Source organism: Lepisosteus platostomus, chromosome 18 (assembly GCF_059453375.1).
Source record: "Lepisosteus platostomus isolate fLepPlt1 chromosome 18, fLepPlt1.hap1, whole genome shotgun sequence".
NCBI classification, from domain to species: Eukaryota; Metazoa; Chordata; class Actinopteri; order Semionotiformes; family Lepisosteidae; genus Lepisosteus; species Lepisosteus platostomus.
The window spans coordinates 7945003-7960085 of NC_142628.1; the positions used below are offsets into that span (position 1 = coordinate 7945003).

The 15083-nt window shown below is 38.9% G+C and overlaps 1 protein-coding gene across 2 annotated transcripts in view; it reads right to left on the reverse strand.

Annotated features, from left to right (window-relative positions):
• sbf2 (SET binding factor 2) overlaps positions 1-15083 on the reverse strand; it is a 144858-nt gene that overhangs the window by 23040 nt on the left and 106735 nt on the right. For both annotated transcript variants that reach the window (XM_088610865.1, XM_088610864.1), the window contains exons 18-21: positions 8226-8396; positions 7318-7580; positions 4362-4534; positions 3872-3945 (exon numbers count right to left, since the gene is read on the reverse strand). In XM_088610865.1, coding sequence (XP_088466991.1) covers positions 3872-3945; positions 4362-4534; positions 7318-7580; positions 8226-8396 — 681 coding nt within the window. The remainder of the gene's footprint in view (positions 1-3871; positions 3946-4361; positions 4535-7317; positions 7581-8225; positions 8397-15083) is intronic.

The following is a 15083-nucleotide window of genomic DNA, read 5'->3' on the forward strand; positions in this document are numbered from 1 at the left end:
CAAAATTTGGAAATTGTAAAGGTGACAACAGTAAAGAACCGCAGTCATTGTGCATTCTGAAGACTTGCGATTCTTCAACAGCCAGACGTAGCATGTCATAACCAGATCGGACGTGCAGGAGGAAAAAGGGAATTTTTCATGGGTAAGTCAGGGAATCAACATGAATATTGTCATGGCTAGGAAGAATGATGCTGGAAAAAATGGGCTCTTTAAAGCGCAACCAATACATTTATTTACATCCCTGGGTAGATAGTAATTGGCAATGATAGAAGATAAGCAAACCAAGTAATCAACATCAATAAAGACAAAATGAACAAGAAACATCAATGTTTGACCCAAACATGCAGTATTTACATTTTTTAAACCCATTATTTGGCAATACATAATCCAATGTGGAGGTATCAGTTCATTACTTCAACCCAGTCAGCCATTAGAACCCAAAGTTTGGAAATGTCTCATCAACAAAGAAGGAAGGATGTACCATTAAAAGAAACTATGTAAATTAAAGGTTATTATTATTAAAACCAAAGAATCAACAAAATTCGTAAGTCCAACTGTAATTATCCTTGCTGTTTTGAGTCCAAGGTTAGGCTAGAGATGCTTTCAGGTTTTTCAGATGTTTCCAGACATTGTTTCTGACAATCCCTTTTCAGCCTCTTTGATTGTAAAAATCAACAAACGATACCACAGATTTAACGGACATACAGTATTAAGCTATCATATGACCAGTTGTGCAAACCTACTAGCAACTCTGTAACTTTAAATTTCAGCAGTTAGAGGTTCTAACAGTGATAGGGGATAGAAGGTAAGTTTTACTTGGGGATTATGGCTCAGGGAGAGTAACAAAGTCCCCTGTGAAGTGGGTGAAAAGAGCTTTCCACAGGTGATTTTTAGAAGGGAAGAACCATTTTCTTAAAGAATGAAAAGGATATAACTCTAGGACTTAACTGTTTCAAATTATTGTCCAGAGTTTTGGGATGCTCCCCCATTCTATCCTTTACATAGCCGGTCCTAATCTTTTCAGACTTTTTTGCTGGGCCCTGACCATTTAGGTGCAAACATGGACGTTCATTTTTTAACGAACCAAAACTCCCTTCTGGAACTGTGCTGCATTTTTTCCAATGACTGACTTGACCGACTTTTTCTTGCAGGGCCATGCAGTTGTTCTAGGACAGAGTGCTGAGGTGGAGATTGAAAAGGTGGTGTTACCATTGAGATTTTGCATGGTGAGTCTGTTGAATTGACTGCAAACCTGAATGTTGGAATATACCTCTTCTAAAGATTGTTCTGTTTTCAGAAAAGATGCAAGATAGCATGAAGATCCAGAAAGATGGTCTCAACTGTGTGATTACCTATAGTTTGAGAATGATGAATGGTAGTTAACGTTTTGTGCAGCCCCCCAACGTTTGTATACAGTGTGTACTGAAACAACTAAATAACAAACTGTGGCCCCCTGTTCGACACTATTAAGGAGTGGCCCAGCATGCAAAGCATGCACTTGAACGGGGTCGTTCGAAACATTCAACTTCTTTAACATCTCGTAAAAAGTTTCCCTGTGCTGGCGAACACTCTGGAATGGTCGGACCTAGTGTTCTATAACTAGATCTGATGCACATCAGGAAACAAGTAATTTCTCGTGGGTAAGTCAGAGGTTTAACATGAATAATTATGCGGCTGTATGTAGTGACGTTAAGACCACTGTAAAATGTAACCAGCAAATGTATTTACACTCCAGGGTGGATAGTAATGAAGGGCAATTTTAGAACAAAAGCGAACAAAATAATTAACAGTAATAATGTAGAAATAAATTAGAAACATCTGCTTTTAAACCAAACATGCAGGACAATTGTTTAACATAAAGTCAGTCTTCAATGGCAAGTATCTCAACACGAAAGTTATCCGATTTAACCTTTTCAACAAAAGTTCCCTTTGAACTGTCTCTTCAATGAAGAAAGAAAGACAACATCACCCAACAATCAAAGAGTAAGCAAAATCCAGTTGACTTGCTCTCATTGTTCTCGAGTTTTAACTTTGAAGTTAAGTATCTTTTCAAATGATCCCCGCTTTTTTTCTTGAACTCTTTTTTTAGCTCTTTTTGAATCAGCACATAATACCACCTGATGGACATACTGTAAATATGCACAGTTGTCAAATCTTTAAGCACCTCACTGGCTGTAAGTTGACAAAATTTACAGCTATAATCACAGATAAGGGAAAGGTAAACTCTGCTCAGAGACAGGTATCTTCCAGTTGAATCATAAATCCAGAAGACAGTTCCTATGAATACAGTTTAACTTCCCAGGTGATTCTTTAAGAGGGGGAAGCTATTATTTTTGTAATGATGATGGAACAAAAACTTCACAACATCTAAGGTTTTTAAATGAGCTTCATATACATATACTCACCCACGTACAATTAAATACTGCAGACAGCACATTTATGGTGCTGTGAAATTAGTGACAGCTGTCACAATGCAATGCCAAGCATTCAATTTATTTTATTGACTTGCGTTGACTGTGATACTCATTTCCTTTTCTTTGTATCTCTTCTTAGATTCATGGTTTTATCATGAGCATAGCATTCCTGGGAAGTGATGCGTGCAACAATACACTAAACAACAGACATATTATTTGTCTTAAAAAAACAGCACGTGGACCACTGCCATGTTTCACAATTTAATGTCAAAGAGCATGTTCAATATCTGCTGAGAAGTATGCTAAAATGTCACTGACATGCATCTTATGCCTTCTATTCATACTTCGTGGGAACTCAATGTCAGTACGGGTGGTGGGAAGAGGGTATAACAGAAATGGGCCAAGCTCACTCTCAGAGGCCTTTCAAAACTCATGAAATATTTCCTGCACATGATTAATGGAAGCTGAAGTAACATTTTATCAGTCGCAGATTTTCAGTTCAAAGTAGAGGTATGATAGTTTAGCATGTCAAAAGCCATTTGCAGAAAGCTTGGACCAGCCCTTTTTTATCTAAACATAAATTCCCCTTCTCCAGAAAAAAAAAACGGTGATGAATGCCATCTCTGTAGAGTTCACGGGCTAAATTCCAAGATGATAAATTACTTTCAAGTCCCCTAACACCTAAAAAGACTGCCAGCTGGTTCTCCTCTAAAGCTTTAAAGACAAGTCTCAGTAGGAACACTACTGTAGGTTCATAGTAGGTTCAGAAAGGTGGTGAAAAATCATCAGATGCATCATCAGTGTGGCATATCATTCCTAGGCACTGCAGTGAAAGAACTACAGTTGTCTGTAGTGACAGTGTTGCTTTGTTTGACCCTTCCTTCTCTTAACTGTATTCAAGCCAAATCAGTAGCAGGATTCTCATGACAGGGCAGATCCAACTTTGAAAACCATAAATATTCAACATGATGGCTCACAAGGGTCATTCTTACAATTGTTTACAAGATTCATAACATTCAATATGCTATTGGCAACAGATAGGGGTAATATGGTCCGCGCTATTAATGTCAGACAGATGGCAAGCGACACGCAGACTGATATGCTCTGCCACAGACAGAACTCAATTACTCTGGATCCATGCTATAGTTACAGCTCATGCAGTGCCTTGTTGAAAGATGGGATGATAAAACAAAAGACCACAAAGTCAATGTGTTCATTGTTCAATATGGAGTACAATAGTTAAAAAGAAAGCTGCTTTTTTCAATAGCTGTTGTTCTTCTGATTATTGGGGGCATTCCTCTTTCACACACTAAAGATGCTAGGAAGTTTACCGAATGCAAAAGTTAAAAGTAGCACCAGAAAACATCCATAGAGAGACCTACTGTATGTACATGATGTATGGACAGTTTAACTGCTATACATTTTCCACACATACCCTAGCTTTGGCTTCTACTTGCCTTCTGTATTGGAGGTAGTCGTCTGCTTTCCCGGTGAACAGCTTCTAAAGTCTCCATCTGCATGGCCACAATGCCTGTATCCAAAAAGGAGTAAGAACATGATCACTGTTTGCCCCTCCTGGGTCATTCACATTTATTGCACAGCACTAGATATCGCACCCAACCTCTGGCACACTTTGTTAAAGCCACCTGATCTAAATTGATCACACTGCTTTTAAAAGCAGAATCGATACCTGTCATTTCAATATAACAATACAGTAATGTTATGGATTCTGTTTTTTTTGCTAAAGACTTGAAGATAAGAGTTTGTAGGCACAATAGCTAGGACCATACTGATTGTTAGGATATTAACTGTACAGTAGTTATTGCACACATTTCTAGGTTTTGAAGTCCTTTGATGGTTACAATACTTAACTGGATAATTTGTGACCGCTCAGCGTACAGAAGCTTGTGAAATGGCACAAAGTCAGGGAGTTCCACTTGTACTCACCCGGTATCATGCTGTGCAAGTTCTTGATGTGGTCCTGAGTGACTCCGCTTTCTGTGCAGACCTTGTCTATAAAGCGGGTGATGAACCTCACTACTGAGTTCGCTATGTCGCTGTTCTCCGAGTCTTCAAACCCACTCTCAGTGTCATAGCTTTCGGCCACACTGCCAGCAATGCTGTGAAACACAACAGACAGACTGATCAGTGCTTCTGGGGTCAGCATAATGTGAGCAGCCAAATAAACAGGTCTTTATCTACTTTATTAAATAGGAAATTGAACAAAGTGGGTGGAGTGGTGGCACTGTGGCTGGAAGGTTGCCGGTTCAAATCCCATGGCCGGCAGAGCCTATTTAATAAAGGAATCCTACTCCCCTGAGCAAGGCCCCAACTTAACCCCAACTGCTCCAGGGGCACCGTATAAATGTCTGACCCTGCACTCTGACCCCAAGCTTCTCTCTCCCCGTCTGTGTGCCTGTGTCTCATGGAGAGCAAGCTGAGGTATGTGAAAAGATTTTCTAATTCCAATGCAAGAAATTGTACAGTATATGGCCAATAAAGTGATCTATCTTAAATGCACTGTGCAATGTTATCTTACAGTGGATAAACATCTTCTGAAACTGCAATCTAAGCTTCACTTTTTAGGACATGCTTTGACTACCAATTTGGCTAATTAGTAATAATTAAATTGACAAGTAATAGCCTGAACAAATGTTTTACAATCCACCTTTGGATTTTTACTAGTTAAGGTTTTTAAGAATTTTTACTTACAGTACAATATTTCTGTCATTCGTAAGTATCCTTCAGTACATTTTTTGGAAAACAAAATAAAAAGTTATATCTGTTCATCGTACAAAAACTAAAAACAAGCTTATGGTGTGAATTCTGTTCCAACAAAAATTAAAACATGCAAGTTAAGATATTTCATTATTTAGAATAATGTAATTTGGTGAATTCTCTCAGTCTAGATGGACAGAATTTGCATTGTGATTGTTTTGTAGATAAAAATCTGCTGCTCACAGCACCTTCAAAATGCATGGTGTATATAAACTAAAAGTGAATGGACCAAACTGAGCACAGAACACAGATAGTTATAAACCAAATTCAGAGTCAGAATTCTTCTAAGTCAAAATATCTACCTCAAAGATCAAGTAGAACTGTTACTGATGACCATATTACTTCAAATAATATAGTCACTATAATTCATACCTGCAAAGTGAATAACATAACTGAAAGAATCTTTTGCTACACTCATCATCATCAACAATTTTTTTTACTATTGCTGACCACTGTGCTTCTAAATACACATTTTGGCAAAGGTGTAAATTATTCTTTAAATAATACACTTTAAACGATTTGTTAATTAGATTTTAACTGGCATTGGAAAAAACTGACCTGCATAGTCACTTTGCGTTAAATGTTGAAATGCACAGATTTGGAAGGCAGATCCTCAGAGTGTTATTTCAGTTTGATGTACTTCAAAACAATGTTTTACAGAGGATGTTGTAAGTTAGACATCATAAATTGATGTTATTTTCAGCGTATTTAAAATGCACTGTCATGATCTGATACAGTAGACTGTGACCGTCCTACAAGAAGATCACCTTCTACAAATAAGAACATGTTTTGATACAGCAAATATGGTTTCCTGTTTATTTTCCAGACTGATCATGATACGTTTTGTATTTCGTCTAAAAAATAGAAAGGTCACAAGCAAGTTTATTTTTAGACAGGACATTTATAAGCTCCTATGTGTGCTCCATAGTAACCATGATCCTAATTTTCTATCATTATGTAGCAGAAGCTAATTTGTTGACCACAAGGACAGTCCAAAGGAGTTATATGGCCTAATGTGCTTTATTCAGGTGATTATTCATGTCTCAAAGATATGCAAAGACACGGATATTAATTACACCTGAAATCTGAGTAACTCCTTGCAGTCATATTTCTTAAAATATTATATTTAGGAATAATTTGGAGAGAGAACCTTCCCTAGGTTATGTATGCCAAATCTCTAACAGGAAAAAAGACTGCGCTGGTAAACTCCATCTTGGCAAACAGATTCTGTTTTCTGGGAAGAGCAACACAAAGGGATTTTTCCTAATGCAGCGCATTGTGGGTATAGTCTTAGGAGTCAGTTCCACTTCTTGTCTTTCATTTTCAATTTTTTTCCTACTACCTGGACATTTCTGAAACCGAACATGCTATTGTAATCAGAAGGAAAAAGACCCGAGGTTCTCCAGTTCCCACAACCACAGAAACGGAAGCAAGGAAGGAACACGTAGCAACTCTGGCAAAAGAATACTTGGAACAGTTTGGGGTTTTTACTGGAGCATGTGGAAAAAGACACGTTTATCTCACAATCCTAAAGAAATATTCATTCTACAACTCATGAATGAGGTGCTGTGCCAGTCAGACACATGACTTTTTTCATGCATTTTCACTAAGTGCAAAGTAAACAAAAATAAGTGAAATGTTTGAAACATTTTTGGGCTGTAGGGGTTTTGAAAAATACAAAATACCTGCTAGATTCAATAACAGGTGCAGGACTTCCAGTTTTATTTTAAGAGTCTGAAATTTGGCACAGGCGCAACCCACTTTGTTCGGGAGCTAGAATAAAGAATAACACAGCCTGAAACCAGCTTTGGACTTGCAAATCTCCTCGCAAATATTCTATTTGGATTTTCTGGATCATAAAAAAGATTATTTTTTTTAAGTCACCGTGGGCCCAAGAAGGGAATATTTTGGTGTTCGTGTTGGACCCAGGTGTGTACCACACGTGGCCATATTAAGGGCACAGCTTGGTGGCCTTGAATTCTTAAAACAATCAACCGAGAAGGAAAACCGACACCGGCGAGCAGCTTTCCGAGTGTGGTGTCTTAATTTTCTCCAGCAGATTTCGACTGTCCAGAAAGCGCCTGCTGCGCACAGGAGCTTCAGGTGCCCCTCGCTCCTTCCTTGCCTGTTGGTCACGATGCTGTTGCTCCCACTCTCCCAGTCCCCAGCGGCCGAGCTCTTCAGCAGCTTGTTCTTGCTGGCATCCAGGGGCACCAGCAGGTAGACCATGAGGCTGGCGTAGTGGATGGCCTGGCTGAAAACGGTGCTCTCCTCGTTCTGGACCAGTTCCTGCTGCTTCTCCTTGCTGAGGGCCGGCCAGGCGCGCATCTGCTCCGCCGCCAGGTCCATGGCAGTCCGCTCCAGGTCCTGAGCTGCAGGCCCTCTCTCCTTTGGGTCATGGGGGACAAGTGTTAGCACATTTAAATCCCATGGAGCTAGCCACTGCCATTGAAGGCACTTGTGTGTGAGAATGGTGATTATCACAATACCTAATGGATTGCCTGCTTTAAATTGATCCCTTACTACAGGGATTAACAAGGCATATGAGCCTTGCATTTAAAAATGTGGCTGAACACCAGCCACACCAATATTACTGTACTGTCCATCCTCGTTTTAAACCACAAACTTGTCTGATCTTGGTCTCATTAATAAAGAAGAAGTTGCTACTATAAAATACTTATTCAATCCTGTCAGATCTGTTGACAAAGACCCATATTTTTATTCAGATATTCTCTGTCATAACTACATCTCGCATAAAGCGGTTTCTAAGGTCATAGTCATCCTAAACACCTAGAAACTTTCTAGTTGTGTCTGACTTAGTGACAAAATATGCTGAACGTTTTGTCAACATGTTAAAAAAATGCATTTGAGTTAGATATTTCTTTGAAATGTTTTGTTATGTCACTCTAGATTAAAAAATAAACTATCTAACATAATTAACCAGATATAAAAGTTCTACATTAATCAGAATTTGATTCTTAGGATTGTTAATGAGAAAAGGAAATATTTGTAATGTATGCGTGCAGTTTTTACCTTCAATTTCATACTAATGCCTGGTTTGCCCTCTAATGTAGTGAGGTACAGGGCTCGGATCTGGTTCTGTACTTCACTGTAAAATGTAGCTTCCCAGAATTGTTGGTTCATCCAAATGGGATGATCTTGTACACAAGTGTAGGCGAACTGGTTTACACCTGGAGCCAGTTTCTGTGAAAGGAACAAATCATTTAAAATACATAAGTGGATGGCATTTACTTTACTGCATTACGGTGAGTAAAACAGCAGAAATTTCAGGCACTTGATTTTATTGTGTCTCAGGACACACTGTTTATACTCAATGGACTGCAATGACTTTGTTCCATTTCCCAAAAAACAAAGTAAACTATTAAGAGTCTGCAGCAAAAATAGGAAAAAAGTCTAAACAAGAAAGCTGCCAAATATTTTTTTTATTCTGGCAATAAAAAAATACACAGACTTCGGACATTTATCATGCCAATAAATCAAAACATTGTTGTTGCCTTTTTACATTCCCAGTGCCCACTGAAACAGAATTGCTGGATGGATTCTCTTTTTGTTTGACTCTTTTAGTTTAAAAACAAAACATCCGAACCATAGACTTAAGAATTTAAAAAACACTCTTCTACAGTCAGTTCTTGGCACTTGAGCCAAGCAGGAATGTGCAGTTCTGACCTTATGCTTGTATGAAGAAGGCATTTTGACAGTGTAACTTGGAAATTGAAACCTACTGCTGACATTCATGGCAATTTTACACCACTCACTAATTGCAGCTATGACTGAGGTGGCATGATTTGTTGTGCGAAAGGACTGTGGTTTTTTCTTCCTTCGAGAACCAAACACATCAGTGTGAGAGTAAAATCACATCAGAGTGAAGGGATAAGACAGAAATGAAATGGCTAGTGCTGGAAGGACATCTTTCTTGCACTGTCATAAACAAAAAAAAGGCTGCAATGTAGCCCATTGCCAAGAGTTTAGGGTGAAGCAAAAGAAATTGAAGTCGCCACTTTGTGTCTTTGTCCAACCATATGAAATATGAACCTTCCTTAGTGACGAAGTATCCTACTGTTTCTTACTCAGGGAGCTCTGTCTGCTCATGTTCAATTTCCATATCCCCATTTGTAATTCTCCAGCTTGAATGTAGTGTCCATTTATTCTGAAACAAAATAACTTCTTTTTTAAATGGGTGCCTTTTTAACTGAACAGCGCCAATTGTTTTGTTCTGCATGGTCCCAGCTGAGTACTTTACCCTGTCAGGCTTATTTCATAACAAACATGGTGCCTGGTTTGAGGGCAGAAAGTTTTGGAAGTACACAAAATATGCTGATAAGAGAAAAGGCTAAAAACCACTAAACAACAGCCCAAACTGTTAATTTATAACAATACTGAGAAAAGGTTTTGAAGTTTTTTGCAACCCAAAAACCAGCTAATTAGCTTAATTTTTCATCAGTATTGAAATGAGCAGTTGTGGCACATGTCGACTCGGGTGCTAGACAAATCTATAGCCAAATACCCATTAGAGGGCAGTAGTAGACTGTTGTTATATACAAAACAGCTTGGAACTGCAAATCACATTAGTATGGATTTCAAATACAAATGTATTTCTTGTATCTTACATGTATTTTAGGATTATATGCTTGCCTTAATTATGATTTATTTAATTACAAAATGTGAGGAAAACAAGCTAAACTCCAATTTCAATCTGGTTACAACAGACCCTGCAGAGCAATAAATATTGTATAGTATCAAGAGAAATGCAGAGGCTGACTTAGAAAAACACTGGCATTATCTGTGGATAAAGAAATAATATAACTTCATATGATATCTTGAACTGGCTGAACCATACCTATCTGCTGACTTGTTGAGCATTGAATGGATTAATACTGCACTGTCTAGACTAGACTAATTAAAACTAAGATATTTTTAATGGTTGAGACGCTCTTTTTAGATTTAGTCATCCAATTAATAACTCTAAAAATGCAATTAAACCATCTGTAAGACTGTGGAAAAAACTAAGTTTTTCAAAAAGCTTTGGTCACATTCTACTGCTGACAACAGACCAGTTATGATTATATAAAGAGGCATTACAATGCAACAAGAGCTATTTTCTAGATTACCCATAGGTAGTACTTTAATGTCCCTCAGTACAGAATGGAATCTGTATACCATGAAGTATAACATCATTCCCTGTCCAATTTTCATGCATAGTGGAAGACCTGGTAACTTATGAGGTGGAAATGATTAGGGTAATATAGAGGAGAGACTGGTACTCATGACTTTCAGGGAACAACTCTAAAATAATAAAACAGGTCTGGTCATCCAGGTCTTAAGTACAAATGTTAAGTGCATGTCAGAGGGCAATTCCCACCAGAGGAAAAGCCAAACTCCTACTTATTTTGCCAAATGCTGGAGAGGAATGTGGTCTTACAGTGGAAAATACACAAGACTGGACAGAGCATGCCAAGATCTAGCAAGGGTCAGGAGGTCAACAGGCACTGCTCCAGGTTTTTTTCCCAGAATGCAAGCCGCAACACGGGGAAATAAGACTTTTCCGAGCAAAATGACCGGTGCAAAAAAATCACCGACCAAAACACCAGCCTTTAAAAAGACAGTGTGTTAAGCAAATCATAAAATCAAGTTTATGTGAAGAGGGGAAGGCCTGGTCGGACAAACAAGTTTGTGAGAGTTAATGGGCATCCTGCATGCTTGAGGTCCATTCGATTCTAAAAATGCAGGGCACATACAGAAATGATCAGTGACTCAGCGAAGAACACCCACTATGATGTGCACAAAAGGTACAGCTAGTGCTCTAAGTGAAACAAGGGTTCTAACAGTGTTAGTAGCTTTACAACATTTTTAATTTGTATTTTGATGACTCATAATATACTTGATAAAACTGTACCTGGAGACTAAAGGACTCATACATTTTTGATGTACAGAAAGTCTATGGTAAGTAATTCTGGAACATTAAAGCCTGTTAATGCTAAATTAAATGAGAATTAGTTCTCTTTATCAGCAACAGTTTTTGTCATAGACAGAGAAAGAAGTATATCAAAAACATGTAGGTCTATACCTCACAAAAATGGAGAATATGAACATGAAAATATGGCGAAATTAAACTGTTTTAGCTAAAAAAGCTCTACAATCTCTTTTTTTTTCAAAACCGAGCTCTAGCATTGAGATAAGATAGACGGAATACCAGTTATAACAGCAAGTCTTTTAGTGCATTAAGTAAACAGAGAAAAAAACAGCTCAGCTCTGAATGTCTTTAAGGAATTAAAGGTCACATAGCAAGCCGTTTTTCATCCAGTCTGAAATGTAAAACAGCTTGACAACAAAAATCTTCCAATTCAAATTCCCAAGTTACAAAACCTGTGGCAGCAAGAATGCAATCTACAAAAAACAGTTGTACTTCCTTGATGCCAGAGCCATGCTGAAGTCCAGGCTACAGCCTCCACTGCATTTTTATTCTTCCGAAACCATTGCTCCAGAGAAAGGAATTTTCCTTATATTGACAATTGATATTCTAGAGATTAAACACACCATGCTATTGTAGAAGAGAAAAAAGTAAAATGACAAATCTGGGTCTTTTTATCATTTTCTTTCTGTGTTAAATAAGATTCAGTTCAGATAAGATTAAGACACTAATGGAATGACAAAAAATTTAAATCAGGCGAATATCGAACTTCGAGCTTCTTTTACTGCAGTGCATTTCAAAACCCTCAAGATCCCTCCACTGAAATCTGACAGAAAATTCTGTTGCTGGTTCTTGCATAGTTCTTGAAACTCAGCAAGATGGACTATGCAATGCTTTGAAAGTTCTTCATGACGTTGGAAATTACGAGAATTGAAGTGTCAATATCCAGAGAAAAAAATGGCAACTTTTAAATGCCTTCCATGTTTCGAAAAGACCCCAAACAGTTTGATCTGCAGCATGTAAATGGAGGCTAGGTTCCAACACGTGCATGATAATGTCAACTAGATGTCGGTTTTGCAACATATTTTTCATTGTGCCGTTTGCAGTATTTTTGAATTTTTCCTGAGAAAAATATCTTGATTAAATCAGGACTGTTCGCGAAGCGTGCCAAACTCTTCCTGTGGCTTTACAATGTTTGACTTCACGCTTAAGTGTGAAAAATGTTATCAGCGGCACAGATTGTAGGTTTTCCTGTGAAAACAATAGGCTAGCCCCACCAAACATAATGCAGTAAATAAACCAAGTGAAGCATTATTTTCTACACCATTGGGTAGTACGTTAAAGAGAATTACAGAACAGTCAAGCATAGTTTTTATCTTTTTTTTTTACTTTATTTTTTCTTGGCTTACTAGACTTATATTGTGCGCATCGTCAAAAATCCCTTTGCGTGTCAATAATGACACGCGTGCTGTAGCTTGCAATCCCTCGTTCTTCACCAATACGCTCAAGTACTCAACCTCTCTCCAGTCTTCAGCATAACCCGACTGGAGTGTATGAAATCCACAGAGGTATTCACAAAACCAGCCCGATGGGTGTCTTCAGAAGCAACCGTGAAAAGTGAACCACAGGACACAAGTGGAAGTGCATTGAAAACGAAGCACAAGAGGCACTTTTATTACACAAAGGATTGTGGCGGCCTGGAATACATCACCCAACCGCATTCTCGAGGCTACAGTAACACCCTGGCTCCTTCGAGAAATGGATGGAGAAGTTCCTTGATTCCACTGCCCGCCATCACACTAAATACAACAGGCGGACTGAAGGGCTCTTGGGGTGGACGCGTGAATCTGCTTCTTCTTGTTTCCAGCTCCACAGAGCCGAGGGCCGAGCAAGGCCCCGAGGCGGGGGGACCGATGGAGCTGACGTGTGCCTGGCAAGTTACCACTTCTCAGCCGGGCGACGCCACCCTGCCTGACTCGAACCCCCCGAACTGCACCAGTCTGCCAAGGGAATCCCACCCACAGCTAACTAATGAAATCCTTCCAAAAGTTGCTACTACTGGGTGAAATGCTCAGGAGCCCTGTCCCTTGTATTTTAAAAGCTGAAGCTTGGCCGAGCTTCACACTGTAACAGTGCATTAACCCAGCTACATAGAGCTCTCTATGTTCTTGCTGACCAGGTGAAACTACACAAATATGAAGACCAGCTATTGGCTTGCTGCCCTACCAGATACCAAACCAGGAATTATTCAAACCATTCTGAACTGGTGTTCATGAACAGGGTATGCAAATTGTTCACGAAAGTGCCCTTGATAAATCAAAAATAGCAAGAGATTAATGAAGGTATGGCTTTGGGTTTTACACTACACTACAGTTAAGCGTTAATGTTCCCATTAACGAAAATATTCATTTTGATTTAAAAAACAAAAGATAACAAGGGTTTTACCTCCATCCCAGTGAAAACTGCAAATGTGCTGTCTGAGAATCAATGTAAAATACGTGTCAACTCATGGTCTAGGTTTCAGTAATTGCTGCTGCCTGATTGTTCTGTAATGGATATAAAAGCAAAACGTTTATCCCACTTTTCCCATGCAGCAGAAACTGCGGTCCAGAGACCTTGACCACAGAATGACCCCCTTTTCCAAGGGTAAACACAAGCCCCTGGAGGAGCTCCAAGCCAACCCAATAGTCTCTCAGAGGGTGCTAACCAAAGAGCAAAGTGAGATGCGTGTAGGCTGTCATCCTAGTCCACATGACATGAAAACATAACTCAAATTGCTGTCAATCAGCTTTGCCTCTCTCACAGCAAAACTATGTTTAGCAGGAGGCTGAGTGAGACAGTGCCGATGTTTCTCCATTTCTTTAATTGGGCATGACTGTGGGGGCATCCCTGAAGCTCACTAATGAACGAGTGGTGTCTGTGACTGACAGTGACGCAATTCATCCCCCCCCCCCCCCCATTTTATTTTTTCAAAAGCTTCGTATGTGCTGCCGTATTTTGAAACTGAGACACAGCTGCTAAAGCATTCGTCTCCTTATAAACCCAGAATCTTTTAGGATAAAACAATGAATTACAAGATCCTGGCAGCCATTTTCATGCAAGTTTCCATGTTCAGCAAAACCAAGCTGCTTTTCAAAAACCCAACAAAGACCCTTGGAAACTGTAGCGGGTGCTGGCATGAGAGAAGGGGTCCACAGCACAGTCAGGACATCTCCAGATGTGGAGTGGTATCCCACAGGTGCAAAGTCAATTTGAAAGGTCAAAACATTACAACCTTGATTTACAGTAAGAGACTTATGTAAGCATGCAGTTTGCTTTAGACAGGGGGTAGCATGTCAGTAAGAAGATGTGTTGTGTGTTAATGAGTTAGGCACTGTCAAAGATGGCATTTGCCCTCTTTTTCGTATTGAGGTGGGTAACTGTACCTTCCAGAGACTTAACCAGCAAAGAAGAAAAGCACATTTTCCTCCTTAGTCTTTGCCATTCATTTGCATGTACTGTAAATGATTTTAAGCAGGGAACAGGACATCTTGATCTTTACAAGCTAACAAGATCCACATAAATAGACATACAGTAATTTAAGGTTTCAAACAAATTTACTATGTAGTGTAATGTTGGGCATCAGCAATGACTTGTGTTAAACATCCTTGATCTTTATATCACACTTTATTGGTACATTAAAGCTAAAATTCACTTGAAAATAAACTTAAAATTGTGTACAACACTTGTTAACTACATAGCAGATTTTTATTCTTTGTAAGCTGGGGCCTTTTTTTAAATACGTCAGTTCTGCTCTAAAGCACAAATAAAAGTACTTTTATTACACTGATAGAAAAACAGACTTTCATTTGAGAAACTTTGAAATGAAGTCTGTCGAAAACCAACAGGACATTATAAATGGGAATTTTAACTGGCTGCAAGCCTAAAACACAGGTAGTTCACTTTATATATAACATTTATTT